General features: G+C 42.8%; 1 protein-coding gene across 1 annotated transcript in view; it reads right to left on the reverse strand.

Annotated features, from left to right (window-relative positions):
* EPHA4 (EPH receptor A4) overlaps window positions 1–20,056 on the reverse strand; it is a 105,200-nt gene that overhangs the window by 21,180 nt on the left and 63,964 nt on the right. The window contains exons 6-8 of the mRNA XM_058812430.1: window positions 7,352–7,476; window positions 6,027–6,186; window positions 4,042–4,153 (exon numbers count right to left, since the gene is read on the reverse strand). Of these exons, the coding sequence (XP_058668413.1) occupies window positions 4,042–4,153; window positions 6,027–6,186; window positions 7,352–7,476 (397 nt within the window). The remainder of the gene's footprint in view (window positions 1–4,041; window positions 4,154–6,026; window positions 6,187–7,351; window positions 7,477–20,056) is intronic.

The raw sequence follows: 20,056 nt of genomic DNA on the forward strand, positions 1-20,056 counted from the left end.
CAGGCTGAAAATGGTGAATGAGAAGAGGAAAATGAGAGCAGGTACAACAAAAACCTGTAAGATGTGAGCTGAAAGGGGTCAAAAACCTCACAGGTAACCAGAAGAAAAGACACAACTGAGAACCTCACTTTCAGCAAATCTCCCTGAGTCCCACCATACCTCTCCTGTCAGTAAAACCCCTCTGCCCCTCAGCAAGAAGCATCTCACATCCCACTCTGCAGCTGCCCTGTGGGGAATGGCAGCTTCCCACTGCTGCCAGCCCGCCCCCAGCCCTTCCCCTTGCAGCCCTGGCGCTGGGTCATACAGCACACTATGCCGAGAATAAAAAAATGCAAATTAACCATCAAACAGAAGGAAAAAAGCCCTGTTTGACATCTGACAACAGCCTGATCTTTGAACCAAGGGTCACAGCTCCCAACATTGGCAGGACTTGTGTTCAGACAGAAGAAGCAGGTACACATCCAACCACAAACCAGTGGGAGCTTCTTCTCTTGACACACAAATGGCTCCAATCAGAAAAAGAGAATTATTGAAACCCACATTGGATCCAAACATCTACTTAAACAGTTTATTTACCCCAGAACTTACAGCACTGGTATAAAAGAGCTGAGTGAAATAATGAGATGATGTTCTGCTCCCAGCTACTGAACTGAGTAACAAGGAAGGGGCAGCACAAATCTCACCCAAAGCCACAAAAGACTAGGCCAGCTAAGGGGACTGCAGAGATGGTTTCAGGTATTGTACAACTGAAACCATCTCAGAAGAAAGGAAAATAAAGGGAAAAAGAAGATTCTGCATTTTAATCAGGATCCTTCAAATTAATTTTATTAATGTTCTGGCACAGATGGGAAATACAAAATGCAAACAGACTTTGCATGAAAGCATTTTAAGTATGAAAAAAATTCTCTTTATCTTATTTTTAAAAAGCACAAGCACCCTCACAACAGATTAAAAAATAACCTTCCGCCACTAAAACTCAAAGGCAGCAAAAAGCAAAGGGAAACAAAGGGATTACTGTTCAAGCAATGTAATTGTAGCTTATTAAGTTTAAATAATACCTTCTAAACTAACTACCTACTTCCACCTCTCGCCGTGTCACCTGCTGACCTCTCCTGCCTGGCTTTGGGCAGGACACTGCTGTGTGCCATTGTCCTGGAGAGCAGCCCGGCAGCCCCAGCCTCTGGGGCAGCTCACCTGAGTGGCAGAAGGGAGCCTTTGTCACGGATGCGAGCCCCCTAATTACGGGGATTTGGGCAGTGCTGATTAAGGACGGGCATTCAGGAAAAGAACACAGGAGCTTTCAGGAGCTGCAGGGGCCAGAGACAGGCAGAGCTACAGGTGGGGCTGGTGATGAAGAGGAGTTAACAGCGGGGGAATTAGCAGGCACTGAGGTGAAACAGCAGGACCTGGCTGCCATGACCCTGCTCCCACACAAAGAGGGGATGGGGGCTCAGGCACCAGGCTGGCAGAGCCCCTGCCCCAACACCACGGGGAAAAGGTGGGCAAAAGTGTCAGCAAAGATAAATCCATCTATCAGCTGGGAGAATTTCAGACAGAAACTTTCAGGTGACCAGAGGATTTGGTCAGACCATCTTACTACACACAAACCCTTTTAGAAGGTGTCTCTCCCTGTTTTACACTTCCCCAAATCCTTTACAACTCGTTTTGAGATGCTGCAATTTCGCTCAGCATTCCTTCAGAGTGAGGTTTAGGAGCACTCACGCCCTGTCCTGCCGGTGCTCCATGGCTGTCCCCATCCAAACCTCGGAAAGTTTGCAGGAACATTAGGCAGATGGCTTCTCGCATAGCAGGACAGAGCCAAACAGCCTGAGCTGCCTCAAGGCAAAGTCCTTGCACTAATTCTGCTGCAAAGATGAATTTTGGGATTTGAACAATGTCTTGAAAAAAGCATGAGGCTAAATTATCAGTAATAACCCAGTGCTCAAAAGTGGGCACCCACAGCATATGCCCTGTGCCCACACTGGCTCGTGGATGCACAGAGGCCATGTCTGCAGGCCAAAGCACAGGCTTGATTGTGCAAATATGACTTTCAGGTCATGGTTAGATTACAAAACCTTCTCATGGGGACTCTCTGGACAGAAAAGCTTATTCTCATCTGAAGTAATTTTGTAACAAAGTATAATTATTTTGCTATTAACTTCTGCTGGCGTAGGAACATCGTGAAATATCCCCAAAGTCCACACCTCTAAATGACATTGTGATGGTGGTTAAAATCATTAGAGCAACAGTGAATGTTAAAGTAGATTCTGTTTATTGAGAGCTACTTCCAGCTACTGGAGAGCTGTGTATTAAGGGCTATTAATTAGCAAGGCACCATTAGTATGCACAGAGTAGTTTCACTGTCCTAGTATTTCATTCATCCTGCTCTGTCTTTCCCCTCCCATGGCCCCTCTGAAAGAGGCCAGGGCAGAGCCAGGGGACATCCCTGAGCCCAGGGCCACCAGGATGTTTTATCCCCACTGCCACCAGTGCCTGGACCAAGCAGAGCCAGGGGACATCCCCGAGCCCATGGCCACCAGGATGTTTTATCCCCACTGCCACCAGTGCCTGGAGTGGCTGTTGTCCCTGCTGCCACCTGCTCTGAGGTGCCTTTGTGTGCCTGCACAGCCTGGGCAGAGATAAGTGAGCAGACAGCCCTGGGCAGAGCTGTCTGAGCCCAGCAGGTCTGTCAGCACCTGGCTCCAGGCAGCCTCTCCTCTGACAGCTTTATGGCCGATCCGAACGAGAATCAATACGAGGGCAAGGGGTTGACAGTTCATTTTCTAAAGAGTGATCCATTGAGGGCCAATCACCAAGCAGTGTTTATCAGCCTTGGGAAGAGACATTTTTTTTATGGGGGGAGAAGGGGAAGGAGTCATCTCAAAGCAGCTTGACAGGCTTAATTCTCCAAGGTGGAGACTCATAATTAGAAATCCAATGTATCCTGCTATCAATCCTACCTTAAATAATAAAGTGATCAATAAAAGCAAGAGGAGATTAAGTCATCAAGCTCAGTGGTGCTATTTTCTGTTGCAATGGCTTTTAATAAACCTGTCTCTCCACACCACATTTTCATATGTTCTGTTCTTCTTTCCTCTTGCCAGCACGGAGGCTTTGAGTTGAACACCCACAGAAAGTGATCACAATGCATGTCTACTTTCCAGATATTACAATCACAGTCACTTAACTGCTCCCCAGGACAATTTAAAGAGAGCAAATGAAGAGGAGTTTGAGTGCATTTACAGCTGATGCCATTAAACTGACCAACAGAGATTGACAACATGTGCATCATTGAGATCCCAGGCTTCAGATGCAGTAATGATACAAGCAGTTTTATCTCAAAATTACACTGAAGCAAGATCATGCTGATCTTTTTAAATGAGATTGAACAAAAAGATGAAGACAGAAACACTCACACTGTGTTTCTGCTACACTGTCCTCCCACTCACAGGATTTTTCCTGATGACTGGGTTGAATTTGGGAGAATGAATAAGCACTTGGTGAAGATTATGGTGCTGCATTGATGAAATACCCATCGATCCAGTTCTGCTGTGTTACTGCATCTGATGCTGAATGACTGTGGCTTCCATTTTACAGTAATACCCCTCCTCACAGAGGAAGGACTAGTACAGAATCACAGACTAGCACAAAAATCACCAGCATAGCCGTCTGATGGCTTAGTTAACAAAACTGCCGTTGTTTATTCCCTGTCTGTCAGGAGTCAGTCCAAGAAAATCTACTGTACCCATACCCATTAAACTTAACTTCAAATTACACTAACCACAAATCTTTAGCCGGCTTGCTTCTCAATGCCAGTTACTGGAAGCAGCTTTGCATTTGAAGGGCAAATAGAGCTGGAACTATTGCCATTACATCACATGCTGCTTGGTACTAACTCGAGAAGATCAAAGCTACACGGGAGAAGGCTTGTAATGCAAATGTACTGTTTATGATGCTAATCAAAGAATTTAGCTTTGTTTGGAGGAGACAAAAAGCTGCCTGATGAAAGAGAGAGAGGGAGAGAGAAGCTTAAGTTCTTACCTCCTGCTGATGACAAAGGCTGCAATGAGAATGACCACAAGAACAACACTGCCAGCCACTGAAACAAGAAGCACTGTGGGATTGGTACCATCGCCAATGATGGGGGAAGGAACTGAAAACAGAAAAGGGAGCATTTGTGTCAGACAACCTCAAAAAATCAACCTAGGTAGCACTCAATGAGCTCAATGAACTTTCTGGCTTATGAAGGCGGTTTAGAGTAGCACTCACATCTACTTTCAGGTCTTTATTATACAGTCATTTGACACAATTTTTCCAACTGCTAATGAGCTGAAGACATGATGTTTGATAATTATTTGGGGAACTTCAGTTCACCAGGCACAAGGACTCCCTCTCCTTCTCCCCTCCAGTGCTGCTCACAGGGTATAATGACTAATTTTTTGCCTTTCTAATTACTTTCCACACTTCTTTCCTCCTCCTTTTTCTTTCAGAGGGGCCAGATGATCACTCCAGAGTAGGAGAGTAATTTTAAAACGGCTACTCTCTTCCTGATGGATTGTTTTCAGTTGTTAACATCCTGAATGATACTGCCACTAACTGGCATGACCTTAACTTGATTTAAGGAGACCTCTACGTCCGAAATAAAATAGGTTTGGTCACAGTGCCTTTCTGCCACTGAAAAGCAAACATTTTGGGGGCTAAATCTGCATGTTTCCTTGAGCAAAGTGAAAAGCCTTACTGACAACATAGTTCGAACATTCTTGTCTTTATATAACTGTCTAAAGAAAAGTGCAAGTATGGGAGCTGATGTAGGACACCTGACTGATCTGTGTCAATAGCTTGTAAAGGGGAGTAACAGGGCTCTATTCTCCTTGAAATAAGATATTCCAGAAACGTGCAAATGTCTGCTTTTCAGAAAACAAAATCTCTCAAGCATCAATGGCTTCCAAGTGTTTATGGGGTGCCTGTTTCCCTATATCACAGTGAAGCACTGTCACTGCTAGAATCTACAATACAGTGTGGCATTCACATTCTCTGGAAAAATCCCTTTGCCCAGGATTTTTCTCCTAGGATGCTGAGAAGCCTCAGAGAAAAGGAAAACTATTATCTCATTTGCTTCTCCTGTGTTTTGCTCACATGTGGAATGTGTTTGAAGATTGTTTCATTGGATTCTGCTGTGAGTTGTTTTCACTCATTGGCCAATCAGGGCCAAACTGTGTCAGGACTCTGGAGAGAGTAATGAGTTTTCATTATTATCTTTTCAGCACTCTGTAAGTATCCTTTCTGTATTCTTTAGTATAGTTTAGTTTAGCACTCTTTAATATAATATAGTATCATAAAATAACAAATTAGCCCTCTGAGAACATGGAGTTAGATTCATCATTCCTCCCTGCCATGGGGGTCCCTGCAAATACAATAATGTAGCATATCCAAACAGATGTCTTGGGCCAGCACCATGCCATCACCAACAGCCATGTGGCCATGCAGGAACATTTTCTCAGAGCACACACACCACAGTCCAAGTGTGAGAAATAGCTACTCACTTTTCATAGTTTAGGAAGGTTTATTAAACCTTATCAAAAATCCAACAGAAGAGTGAATAAAGAAAAAAGGTTACAGCGCTGGGAGCAAAAGATTTCTCCGCCATGTGCTCAGCTCCCTCACAATGGAGGTTTCCCTTTTTAACCCTTTAACGTCTCCAAAAGTTCTGTCCATCAACCCCATCTTGGCTGCCCAGTGGTGGAGACATCTTCCTCAAATCCTGATTGGATGTTCCATAGTGACAAGCCAGATGTCCCAACTCCAGCTGTCCCTTGATAACCATGCCAGGGGTATAACACAGCTATAAATCTATAAAACTTGTCTTAACCTATGTACATGATATTTGTCTATTAATTGTGAGAGTCAATCATGGCATTACTCATCTATCACACGAGCATCCAACGTGAAACTCCCCGCACACAGCCCATTGTATCAGCACTCTCTGCAGGAGCAGCAGCAGAGGGACGGGGTGGGGAGGCCTTTACCTGTGTTGGTGGTGAACTCGAAGGGCCCACTGAAGTCTCCATAGCCTGCTGCTGTCCTGGCCCTGACGTGGAACACGTAGGAGGTCAGGGGGTTGAGCCCTTTGATGTCGGTGTTCCTGGAGGCCGTTTTCACGATGCGATAGCTGCGCTCGTTCTGGTCCTGCCAAGGCAGAGCACGGCGTGATGGAGTGAAGCTGTGAACCTGGAACCCCGCCGCCTTGCCAAAACTGTCTGATCAAAGATGAGTAACAGCAATGGAATTCTCAAAATACACCCTGAGGGCTCCTGCTGCTGGCCTTGCTCAATCCCCCTATGCACCGTGTGCTGCACGGGGCTCTGAGCAAGCCAAAAAAGGAGGATGAGGCAGTACGCATGATGCTCATATATCACTGATTATTTAAGAAGTCACACAGTGAAAACCCTTGGAAAACGGCCAAGCATTCAAATAGGATCCTCTTGATGAACAAGCACGTTTTACTCACACATGCTGGCACTTTCCTTTTCTTCCTACCAGCCAGAAGCCATACAAAAAAAGGATAAAAATATTTTAAAAAAGAAAAGACTTAGAAAATATCTTCCAGAAAGTCCATTATTAAAAATCATTCTATTTTTGGCTGGAAAATCTATCAGAAAATGTAATAATCTAGCTTCCTTGCAAAGCAAGTGCCTTTTAATGTATATGGAAAGCAAGTAAGAGAATTTTTTAAATTAAAAAATTAGAAGTATTCGTGTGCATGTGAGAGACAGCACGCACAAGCAAGAGCAGGTAATTGTTCATTTTTGCAGAGACCCTTCAAAGAAAATAGCTCTTTTCATAATTCCCTACTTGAGAAGTTATTTGAAGGAATAACATCTCCCTCAACTTGGAAAGTATGAAGAATCTAATTTTCTCTCCTTATTCTGTATTAAAAGCCAGCCAGTCCACGCTATCACTCTAAGCAGAAGCTGTCGGCAAACAGATCTTATTATTATGACTCTGTTATATACTTCATTATTATACTTCTGTCTATGAAGGAAAGCTAATGTCTCACTTCTGCCCAATACTATTGACTCTCGTTATAAATGTGATTGCTATAAAAGCTCAGTTTCTAGGTAGGAAAGAAATAACAAAATAAATTCATACTGTACAGCAGGAGCAGCCTGTGAATCTTAGTCTTTCAAGCAACCATTCAAGTGCATGAAATCCTTAATTGGATTTTATTAAACTGAATCTATTTCGTTTCAAATGATGGAATCCTATCTGGAAATAAACCAAGTGGAATGAAATAAAAAAGCTGTGCCCAAGCCAAAAGGGAACTCCTGGCTTGTCCATTTCTGAGCAGTACCTTTTCATAGTATTTGACCTCATACTCCAGGATGACTCCATTTGGCCTGTCAGGTTCCAGCCAAGCCAAGGCAACACTGTGCCTTGTTATCTCCTTAGCCTGGATCAATGCAATCGGGGACGGAGCTGCCAGGAGGAAAAAACAAAAAACAAAGAAACATTATAAGCAATCACTTAGTTTTAATGAGGAACATGTATTTTTAGTTGGAACTTTCACAACATGAGCACTTTCAGAAACCGTGTTTTTCTTGGGGGTGAGGGTGAGGGGAAATTAGAAACATTAAAGATTTTTCCTGTTTTCTCTACCAAAATGACATTTAATCATCTCTAAGAAAGATTGGGTTTGGATGCTGGACAGTACTAGATAGGTGGGTTTTGAAGTAACAACACAGTTGTCTAAGCACTGCAATGTTCATGCTGCCCAGTAAAACTTTCATAAGAGATTGTGGTACTAAAAGGATCTCTTATTTTTGTCCTGTGTCATTTTGGTCCACAGTCACTCTCTTCTTCCATCTCCTAAAATTAACTGATGTTATTCCATTAGCTATTTACTTCAAAGAAACTATTAAGTTCCTGAGGTTCCAATCTTGTTTTCTCTAAAGCTGAGAAAATATTGCCACAGAATTTAGTAAGGCCAGAGTGAAGCTGAATACATATGAATTTGGGCCCTCCCATTAAAACCAGGAAACTTGTATTTCAACAATCTGAGCCAATTCGTGCCTAATAACTTGCCCTGCTTACAAACAAATCTGTGAGCAGTCCCTGGAAAATGGCCAAGGACCAGAATCTGGCTTTGGTAGCTCCTTCCCAGCCAAAAGATACCAGAGCCTGGTCCAGTGTGTGCCAAAATGGCATCTCCTGACCCTGTCCCACGTGGTGCTGCACTGATGCCATGAACAGAAAGAGCAGGATTGCACCACCACGGGTAAGGGCTGCAGCATTTTTGGAAATACTCTACCTAGCAACAAGCTAAACTCCAAGACCCTTTAAACTGTATCTGTGTCAGTAATAAAGGCTGCAATGAAGAAGATAATGGAAAACATCTCTTTGTGCATCGTGCACTGCCCAAAGAGCCCCTGCTAATGCTGAAGTTCAGGTTTCTGACTGGCTGGAGGACAATGCCTTCTCCCTTTGCCCGTGATAGCAGCAGATTCATGGCTGTGCTGGGGAACGGGCTTTCTGAAGATTTATGAACCCGGCTGCCCCTTCCTTGCTGTTGTGTTGCTGTGTGGTCACATCTCTAGCCAGCTGTTATCAAGCTCTTTTGATGCTGACAATAGCTGGTATAAATGGTGGAGTCTCCAGGGATAAAAAGGGACATTCATGAAATTTTTAATCTTATCTAACAAAGCTGTCCTGTATAACCAGAGATTAGAGGTCTTCCTAAATTGAATATATTTCTTCTTTTGTCCCCTGATGCTGTAGCTGCTCTTTTTCCCCCACTTCCCTTTCTTTTTGTTTCTTTTCTACCTTTAACTTTGGAATGACGATCCACGAAAATGTTATAAACTTAAAAGTATCCTTGAAAGAGATATCCTTGAAAACTACCAAGAAAGGCAAATAAATAAAACAGTCACTATAAATGAAAGGAAAATTGAATGTTGAAAGCCTCAAACCTACTTGACCATATCAGACAGTTCTGATGGAAGTGAAAATAACCAGTAGATGCTGCAGTCACAAAAGGGTGTCTCCTCTTGATGTGAAACCATCAGGGAGCTGCTTCCCAATTTACTATTTGACAGTTTGGCATCTCTGTTAGAAATGCCTCCAAAACCTTTATCTCTTTTTTCCTTGTCTGTCTCTCACAGGCAAAGGCAAATACTGAATGACAGAGGAGACTATAAACACACAGCCAACAGGGAGGATCCAGGTGTGCTCCATCAAATTATATCTGTGGCACGACTGCAAACCTGCTTAATAACCTCACACTTCCTCAAGAGAGAATCAACCTTTCTTTAATTCCCCTCTGCAATAAGAATACTGCTCAGCTAATAAATTAGAAATCAGATTTGTTACCCTAAAACACACACACACACGCCATTACTGATAAACCAAGTGGAGAGAAATCTGCTTAGTTAATCACTGCCTCATGCAGGGCAGACAAGCAATTCTTTTTACTGAGAATCCATCACTTATGCTGCTCTGACCTCAAGAACTGTAGAGAGAAAGTTCCCTTTCTTTCCTTTATCCTCTCTTTAACCTCCTTGGTTTGCCATTTCATTTCAGCAAGCAATATTGGAATTTAGCGAGTCCTTCAATATTGGGCTGGTAAGTGCTGTATGAAAACACATTTCTTGTCTGTAAAATGGCTACTTGCAGCAGAAGAATTTATATTAACTAAGCCTTCCAGTGAAAGATTCTCAGCTTTATATAGCTTAACAAGTGCTTTCTCACTTCTCACAAAAAATGGACAGCTGATCTTAGGCACTACACCATACTGGAATAAGCAACATGTTCCTGCCTTCCAGGACACAAAAAGGACCTGTACATCAATTCCTTCATTACTCCTTACACTTTTAAGAATGGCCATATTTTTTTTCTTCCTGCCCTTTATATGCAAATTCATCCTCCTTAACTTTCAGTATCTTCTTTTGTCCTGGATTCTGCAGATGAGCCATTTGTTCATAACTTTGTATTGCCTGCACATCCTGCCTCTCCATAGCTATACAGAAGTCCTAAGAATGCCAAAGTCCAACTACAGAACTGCAAGAAGCTCTTCAGGAGTGACATCCATCCCTGCAGCACAGACCTACAGTGGCCTGTGCAATAGGATGGTGAGCTGAAACTCTGAGGACCTTGAGGAGCTGCACCCAGTATCCAGAGGGTACTACAGTTGTGCCACTGCATACAATCCTCAGTTACCAATTCCCCTTTATTTCTGCAAATAGCCTTACAAATCAGTGTTATTTTTTTCCCTTGCTTTTTCAGGATCCATCATCTGACCTGAAAGACTGGACTCCTGGAAGAACATCAGTTTCTCCTTGCACATGTATTACCAAAGGGCACAAGAGTCTGGTCAATATTGTCCAGGACAAAGAGAACGACAGCACTGCCAACTCAACATGGCACTCCAGGCAGCAGACACAGCCTTCTGAGTGAGTTTGTGCAAAATATTTACATTCTTTGTTCTTCTGCCTTTTGCCTTTAAATTGCCTCTTGGGGATGATGTGAAGATAAACATGTAACAGGTTGTAAAATGATGCTTTGATCACAAGCAGAATAAAAGACAGAATACCCTCTCCTATGTGCGTGGGCTAACTGTTCATTAGATGCATACATTCCTACATAAAACACATTGAGGACAGCTTGACCAAAAAGAATAATGTTCACAATTAAGGTGTTCACAGTAAGATCCCATGATGACTTATGGAAGGGAGTGGGAGATCACTTTTTCCTTCACCTTTTGCACTTTCCTCCACCCTGCTCCTTTATGTTTGGAAAGGAGCAGTAAGCAATGACTTGTTTCTCAATCATCACTGCTTACAACAGCCAGCTTTCTGCCACACGTGCACAGACTGCACATACCAAGCACCAATTCACCAGAACAGCCCATTTCACAAAATGAGGTATTTTGGTGTCTAAAAAGGGGTCTCCCCTCAAACAAAAGCACCAAGTGTAACTTTCCTGAGTTCAAAGCTCAGCAGTTCCTCTCCCTTAAAAACCCTGCTCCCTACTGATGTGAATGTTGCAATTTTCTTTCATCTACTTCCTCAATAACCTGCCATTAAACACCTACTAGTAGTTTTATTACCTCAGCTCTGAGCTTGCGGCCTACAGAGAGAGAAAGAGCACAGATGTACTACAAAAACTTCACCCAAATGCCATAAAGCCATGTCCCAAGGCTAGCCAATGCTGAATTGTAGCACTTTCGAGGCACTTTAAAGGATGGCAGAGGCAGAGTGTCAGTTTTTCATTACTGGTTCAAATTAGGAGGGGTGGGGGGGAATGGAAAGAGGAAAAAAACAGGAAATAAATAGATGCAATAAAGTCTCTGGCATGTAGGCATCCATGAGTGAAAACAGCCCTTTATAAAACTACAGCACATGAGTACTCAGATATCAAAGATACACAATGCCCAGTGTTTTATTGAAGATGCCTTCTTACCCACAGCGGGGTTTACTTTCCACTCCCCATGATTTGAATTTAAATGGATCATGTTTACTCAAGGGGTCTTTCACTGACTGAAAAATATACCCACAGTTTGTACATTATCTCAGCTAAATTCAAATAACATATTTAAATTTAATTACTTGAAGCTTAGGGGTTTTCATGCTTTTCTTTATTCCCTCAATTGCACACAACACTTATTTGTTCTTATCAATGGCTATGCGCTTTGTCAAGCAGCAAAATTAAATGCTTGAAAGCACTAATGATGTTACTGTGATTAAGGGTTTTTACCTTCCAGGGTAGATACTAAAAGCCTGATCCATTATTAATTACTTAAAAAAAAGAGAGAGAAAAAAAGAACATATTTCTGAGAATCTAGCGCTGAAGAAAAGTCCTCTTAGAAATCAAAGCACGAAAATAAAAGGTTTTCCATTAAAAAAATCTTCTCTTGATTAGGACACAACATATTTAAGGGAACCTGGCACATTTCAGGTTTTCTCTTTGACTATTTACCTTGTAACACTGCGGGCGTTTACATGAGATTTTGTAAATTATATTAGTAAATAATCTCACAGCAAGAAAATTATATACAGCACAAAGAACCAAATGCAGTTCTAATAATTTCTAAAGGCCCAAGCTCTGGGCCTTTAGAAATTATTAAAACAGATTCTGATAATTTTATTCATGTAAGAGGGGATTTTAGTTGACTAGCTGTCACACTGACTTCAAATCCAGGGAAGAGAGAAATGTCCAACCTTCTTTAGTTACATAAAATTATTTACATAGTTTTACATAAAACTAAAACATATTTATCAGAATAAATTAAAAAGAAGGCAGCTTTCTTCCACAGAATCACAGCATTGTTAGGGTTGGAAGGGACCTCTGGAGATCATCCAGTCCAATCCCCTGCCAAGGCAGGGTCACCTGGGCAGGTTACACAGAAATTAATCCAAATGGGTTTGGAATGTCTCCAGAAGGGGAGACTCCATGACCTCCCTGGGTGGCTGTTCCAGTGCTGTTCTTCCTCATGCTGAGGAACTGCTTATGTTTCAGTTTCTGGCCTTTGCTCCTTGTCCCATCACTGGGCACCACTGAAAAGAGCCTGGCACCATGCTCTTGGCATCCCTTTGAGATCTCATTATTGCATTAATGAGATCTCCTCAGTCTCCTCCAGACTAACCAGGCCCAGACTCCACAGTCTCTGCTCATAAGAGAGATGCTCCAGACCCCTCACCATCTTTGTGGCATCCACTGCACTCTCTCCAGTCACTCCTTTTCATTTTTGTACTGAGGATCCCAGAACTGGACACAGCACTCCAGATGTGGCCTCACTGGGACCAGAAAGCATTTTAGCATGACCACAGTTCCAAACATATGCAAAGCATATGCACAAGGCATGTATGCTCATCAGGATAACAGAGCAAAGGCTCCTGCACATGTGCGAGGCGATGTGCACTCCCAGATTAGATGTCTGTGCACGTCTGAGGAGCCAAGCTGGAGTCTGGCATTCCCATTCCTCACTGTCAGCATGACAGCTACGCCTTCTCCCAGGGACCTGCCAGAGTCTGTGGGCTGCCTCTGCGCTTTACAAACTAACCACATGCATATTTGGGGCTTTTTTCATTATTCCCTCTGTAAAAGTGGAGCAAACATTTGTGCTAGCGATGATTGGGCCAGGTTAGGACTTGGACAAGGATCTAGAGGCCTGATTGCTCAAGCAAGCCACTGGAAGCTTCCCAAGACATTCCCGAGTCCTCTGTCTTCCCACCGTCTGCCTCTCCTTCCCCCAGGAATGACGACGGGCGAGGAACACCTCCCAGCCTGGGGAGTGAGACAGCCAACATTCAGGGCAGCACTTTCACGCTTTTAGTGTTTAAAGCAAAGGCTTTAAATCTCCTCCTGTGGAGTAAAGTGCCCCAGGTTATCCACCCACACACCAAAATCCCAGCCAGCGAAGGGAGAAGCAGTGTGACAGCTGAGCTTGGCCTGCTTCTCCCAATCCCTTTAGCCAGCCCTAATGCTGCTGAGCTGAACTTTCCCTCCTTCATTTACTGCTGAGGGAAAGCACCAGCTTGGCCACAGGACATTCTCACAGGACACTTTCATCCCAAAATAACAGGCACAAGGGATCTTCCCTTGCTTTCCAGGCTCTGCAACCCAGTCACAGCCCTCTGAGGAAAACAATTGACAGGCCCTCAAACCTAGGGACAAGCTCACATCAGTTGTTTGTAATGATGTGTTCGTAAAGAAAGGGGCTAGAAAATGAGATTTTAAAGACTGTTAACACAGTATTATTATGTTTTAAACATTTCCTCTGTTTTAAAGTTTTCATTTCTTGCCTCTCCCTAAAGAACCTGTGCTGCAAATCTTGCCAAACCACAAAAGCTGGCTCTGACTTGCATCAAATCAAAAGCTTGAAGGAAAACCCAGGCTCTCAGCAGCAACAAATAGTAGTAGTTGAGGATTATTAGAGTGCTGTACTTTTACTACCTAAGTCCAGCCTCATTTCTTGGCGACTAGCAGTGGCTGCTGAGCATCCACAAAGAGCCTGTGGATTTTCTGGGCTGCACATCCAGTTCTGTGTCACTTTTAGCACAGACCACTTCAACATACCAGAACTCCTCTAATTTAGCTGAAAACTATTACAGGAATTGAGATGTGACCAGAGTTCCCTGTGGTTTACATCAGAAATGAAGGGAGGGTGAAGAAGATTTTTGCAAGCCCAGGAGATGGCTCATTCTGGGAATCAAAGAGTGCCACAGCTCTTGACAGCAATACATTATTTTCAGGTACTGGCTCCTCCAATTTTGAAGGCCAAATAATGATGTCAGCTTATGCAATGCAGGTCTGGAATTACTCCAAAGATCTGAATCTGCAACCTACAATCTCAAAGATTGCCTTAAACCAAAAGATTATAGAATCTACATAGCATTTAGCAAAAGATTTGTATTACAACTCAAGCATGGGGTCTGTTTCATCTGAAAACTGCTTGTTTTCTTTCTGCTCGCTTGCTAAGAAATCTTGTTGGCATGTTCTGACAAGGATAACTTAATAGTTGCCAACAGAAACATGGCAGAATACCGTGTATTTCCTGTATGTACCACTGCCAGTTTAAAACAAACAGGAAAACAAGCCTTTCAGTTGGAAGGCAATTTATAAAAATCTATCTGAACATCACAACCACTTAAAAACCCCAGCACCAAAACATTTCTAAATGCTAGAATGATTAACATGGAAGGGTGAACATACTTTGAGCTGTGAGTTGCTCTAGAAACTCTAGAGCTATAAGTAATTTGTTAAGATGGATAATTAGTCAGCAGCTGTCTGACCCGAGCAGGTTTGGAGCCGCTGGTCACAAAGCAAGTCACGCTGCACTTACTCTTCCCTCTGGTTGAGCTTGGAATCTGACCCATTATAAACAGCAATAAATTTTGTAGCCTAAAGAAGCCAACACTGACGCTCCACTGCATTATATTGGCTTGAGAGAAGCAGGAAAAATAGACCAGGCAGTCCAGAAAAAGAGACTGCTGTGGGCCAGAGCTGTCACACTTAGATGTGACACTTAGGGACTCCAGGACCTGAATTTGGGTGGGACACTTGTGGAAGGACGTGCTGGAATCATCCTCTTACTTCTCAGATTCTGGTCCAAGCAAGCACAGACCACCAGAAACCCCTGATGCTATGACACAATGTACAGCCCCCCTGAGGACAGTGGCTCTGGGGGAGCTGAAAGGAGGGATTAGAGACCATATCCCCTAGCTATTAAAGCAGCTAATAAAGTTGGAAATTGAGCATTCCCCAACAGCTCAAAATAAGTAGTCTGGAGCAAAATGCTCCACTTAGCATCTTTCCCTCAGGGCAGCTCTGCCTCACCCACATGCCCTGCTGTTCCTCCCAGGAAGCCAGAAGTAGCCACCAGAGTTAATTCCTGTCCAGAAACAGCCTGTCTTTCACCCTTGCACAGGAGGAGGATCTGCTGAGCTGCCTTTTCTAAACAAACTCCACTCCCCCCCAGCCCCTTCCACCAGGAAATCAAAGCTACACTTACAGAAACACCAGCTACCCTGAAATGAGACCCCTATCCCATTCTCTAAGCCCTTCCTCAAGTCAAACAACCATCCAGCTGCTCCTCCTTCACTGTGCCATCCTCCTGCCCACAGTTAAGATATGTTTGCACTCACATCATGAGTCAGCACCCAAGAGGGGAAGAGCTGTTCCCAAATTGCACAGAACCAATGAAATAACTGACTGTATCTGTGCCCTGCAAACCACTTGTTGTGCACAGCTTTCAAGCCTCTTACAACAGTGTTTCAATATTCCATAAAACAACATAAATATACTGACCCTGCTGTTGTAATAGCCCAAAGGGGCAGCCCTTTGTCTCACAGGGCATAGGACAGCTCTCACCTGATGCCCCTTGTCTGTATCTGTTAACAGAAAACCTCATTTCTGCTCCCTGGTCCTTTCTTATACTTACCACCAACTCACCTGAGCATGTGGTTACCCAACAGTTATGGCATAAAGCTTAATCTATTATGGGGAAAATGTGTGATTTGGCACCCAAGGCATCTCCCGACACTGCTCTCCCTGGTTCTCACACAGTTACTTCTTATTTACTTGAAACAAGGATGTCTAGATGATGTATATACATGTGCTAAGTAATGTCCTTTGTCACTTACCTTCAGCATTAAGAATATTAGATTTTGTAAAAAGTGCTGCTTAAAAGCCTTTTTAAAATCCAGACAAACAGAAGCCTCTGCCCTATTTGCCACTTAGATGCTTTGGAAATACTGAAGTATCTTCTAAACAAAATAAATAAATAAATAAATGGCATGACTCATTCTGCTAAAGCAGCATTCGCTATTTTAATAAATAGATTTGGCCACATTGCCTCATGCTGGTTTCTGAAGTGCTGCCTTAATAGCAGAGATTTAGACTTTGCCATTTGGGTTTCTTGGATCAATCATCCAAAGTCAGAAATGGCAAGATTCTTGAGGGAAGAAAAAGTAATAAAATTATAAACATTTTACTCCCACTGTGATCCACAGCTCCAAGGGCCACTGCAGGCTGGGCCTGAGCCATGCCCTCCTGAGCCTGCAGCACCCAACAGAACCCAAAACCAGGATTCACTCAACAAGAATCACAACTCAAATCTTATAACTTGAGTGCATAAATTGTTTCAAAGCCACCAAAGGTAAGGAACATCAGCCATATTTAGTTTCAGCTCCATCACACAGAAGAGGCTGGTGCAGAAGGTTTGCATTTATGTATTTACATTTCAGCTGAACAAGCTATACATTTTAATTATAGCTGATATTCAGAGCATTCAGCTGGAACTTCAGTGAAGTACCTTCTGTACAAAGGTTAGATGGATTTGACATGATACCATCTCTGTGCTGTTGAGAAATGCTTGTGATTGAATCAAGGTTTGGGTTTTCTGGGCTCAGGTTAGCAGCACTTTGTGAAGAACACTGCTCTGACAGCACTTGAGATCCTCCTTCTTGCAGGATGCTCCAAAACACTCTGATATACTCCCCCACCAAAGTGTCTCTTTTCCGGGGAACAAAGATACTCTGTGCTGTTGGAAAGTACCACAGAGAATCAGACTACAGCACACTTAACTCACACTTGGAGTTCTCCCACCAAGTCCTTTCACTGGAACTGAATTAAACCCCCTTTCCTTCACCCACAACGGGCAGATTTGTTCAGGAAATTAAAAATCATTAATAGACCCAATGAGAGAGAAAAAACTATGCACACAGTGTTGCTACAAGAAGCAAAATTACCTATGTTTGCCATTCATTAAAAAAAAAAAAAAAGTGATGAGGCACAAACTGGGGAAGAGTCCTAAGCTTCCTGAAACACATAAACCTTAAAATTAAAATCTTAGTTCATGATGTCAGTAGCCAATTACATCATAGGTGGCACATAATTAAACTTATAAAGTGGTTTCATTATTTTGGTTTTATGCTGGATACTGAAAACCAGTGCATTATTTGTTTTAAAATTGTGTCAATTGGAAAAACCCCAAGTGGAATCAGCAATTAAATATTAAAGGTGATTGCCTCAGTGTAAAACACTCCAAAGAATAATTGGTTTCCTGTGCAATGTGAGTGCAATTACAAAGTCTGAAAAATTTCAATACTAAAAAATAAATAAATAAAGATTTGAAAAAAAAATATTAACCTTGTGAGGTTATGAGGATGTTGACCTGTACAAAGACCAGCCAGATTTATGTCCTGGAAGAATACTGAGCTACAGTCTGGGCAAATAAAAGCCCACGAAAACAATAACTTGTGCAGCAGTCGGACTGGTCTGTATCCTGAGTTTGGACCTTCATTTCCAGTCCCATATTCCAGCAGACAGGATGACACTGACTGACCTCCTGCCAAGGCACCACTGGGCCTGCACCCCCCATCTGGAGAGCCACAAACCCCTGCAGCTCCTCCAGGGCTCCCTTGGCTGCTCCATCCCCGAGTGCCCAGCGAGCTTGGAAAACACAGGATTTAACACCCAGCCACTTACACATTCCGGTCACTTTCTGCCTTATTTATGTGCATGCACAATATCCTGATAAACTATAAGGGAGGCTGTGGCTACTCCATCTGCATTCCCTTTTATGCTGGGAAGATAAATTGGGGCTGATTCAGAGGACAGATTTAAAGAACGCAGTCTGTTACCGAGACAAGCACAATCTTCCCAGGGAGCCCTTGTAGCGGGTTGTCTCCAGATCATGCCTTGATTTGTTTGCTAAAATAAATGGGACAGCATACAAAACTCAATTCATATACCAGACACCTCTTCCAGCCCACTATACTTTCCTATTTTGCTCAGTCAAAACTGTCTTGTTCTATTATCTCTCGATAAGACCACTTAAAGGCAACACAGAAAATTAAAAATAATAAAAAGCTAATTAAAAATTTCAGTGCTTTCCTTTTAGCCTTTGGTAATCTGTGGAATTGGAAGGCATTTATATCCAAAGCACATTACACTTTAAGGGTTTTTCTGACTGTAATAATCCATGGATACTTTCAATGGATTTTAATACAGACAAAACCAAAGATATTTTATGGAGCAGTAGAAGAATTTAATAAAAAAATCAGCATCAGTCAATTGTCTTTTTAAGACTAGGTGATAGAATTCGATAGCAGGGATAAAAGTCCTAATAAACTCTGCAGGAACAGTTCAGAAGGCTGAGACAAAAGCTATCATTTCCTTTCAAATTAACAGTAGGATTTTTCCATAAGGGATGGTTTGAAATACAAATGACCACAGGAATAAAATACAAATGCTTGAGCTTCCTACACCTCTTTTGACTGCATTTAAAATAGTAAATACAAAACCACAGTCAACTTTTGTTATCAGCAGTTCCCAAACCACAATTTTCAGGGACCCTGAATCCATTCTCAGAGTGCACTCCAAGTTCTGGGGCTCTGGTTCTTGAATTTAGTAATGAAGACAGATTACCTTAATCTAAGGAGATGCCATGAAATCCTTCAAGTGGATGCAGAGAGAGGCTCCCACTTTGTTGGGGAGGGGAAGCCCACTGGAGCCCTGCCACGATAATAAAGCGCTGCCTGCACACCAGTTCACACGTGGGGCTAAATCTGAAGTGACATTTCTCAATGAAAGAAGCAGTATTCACTCGTGTGCTCAGCATTTTGATGTCCACCAGAAGCTGGCAAACATGATTATAGGGAGCCAGCAGGCATGCCACAGCTCTATTTAGCCCTCACGGTTTAGCACAGCGCTATGCTACACATAAATAAAATATAACGGGCTGTTTTGGGATGGCATTCTGGGAGTGGGATTTCATGCATATGGATGGACTTGACACACATTTCACAAGGACAGAATATCTGAACCAGAATGGGCTGCTTCACCCACCCTTTGGGGTCAGTTCAGCATCCTGCCCTCCAAACGATGAGCCAATGCAGAAACTTTTGGGCTTCAGGGACTAGTGATGTTTATTTGTGCTACTCTGCATGGCATTTTAATTAGTAACTGTGGATTTAAAAACTGTGAATGGACACACAGGGGCAGTTGTGCAGCCTAGCTTTTGTGTTTCTACTCTCTCAAAAAAATCCTGTTTGAGGACATCAGCAGGGGGTTAATGGAAGCTTTGATAAAGTTCTCCGAGGCCTTTTATTGTTGCTGAACTACCGACTGGACTCTGCTGTCTCTCTGGCTGCTTTCCAATTTATTTAGTCAGCTGCAAAAACAACTAGAGAATTTAGAAGCCCATCTAAACATTTAGCAGCCACAAATATTCTTGGGCAAATTCTGCTTCCATATAAAAATATTTCTGTGCCAGTTATTAAAGGGAAGCGCTCACATCGATCGTCAAGCTCCATGAATGGGAAATGTCAGTTTGCTGCCAGGGAAAGTGAGCACACAGTTAAATAGTCCAGGGCAAATAAAAGCTGCAGGACCACATCTCCATCTCTGTCAGTTTGGTAACTATTCATCTGTACCAACATCACTGAGACCAGAATTTTATTCCTCTTTGAAGTAAATTTCTATGACTTAAATATGATCAACACTACCCAATGCTGAAATTAAGCATCTCTTTCCCTAGGAGGGTGTGTAACTAACTTCC

This window comes from Ammospiza caudacuta, chromosome 11, assembly GCF_027887145.1.
Source record: "Ammospiza caudacuta isolate bAmmCau1 chromosome 11, bAmmCau1.pri, whole genome shotgun sequence".
Lineage (NCBI taxonomy): Eukaryota > Metazoa > Chordata > Aves > Passeriformes > Passerellidae > Ammospiza > Ammospiza caudacuta.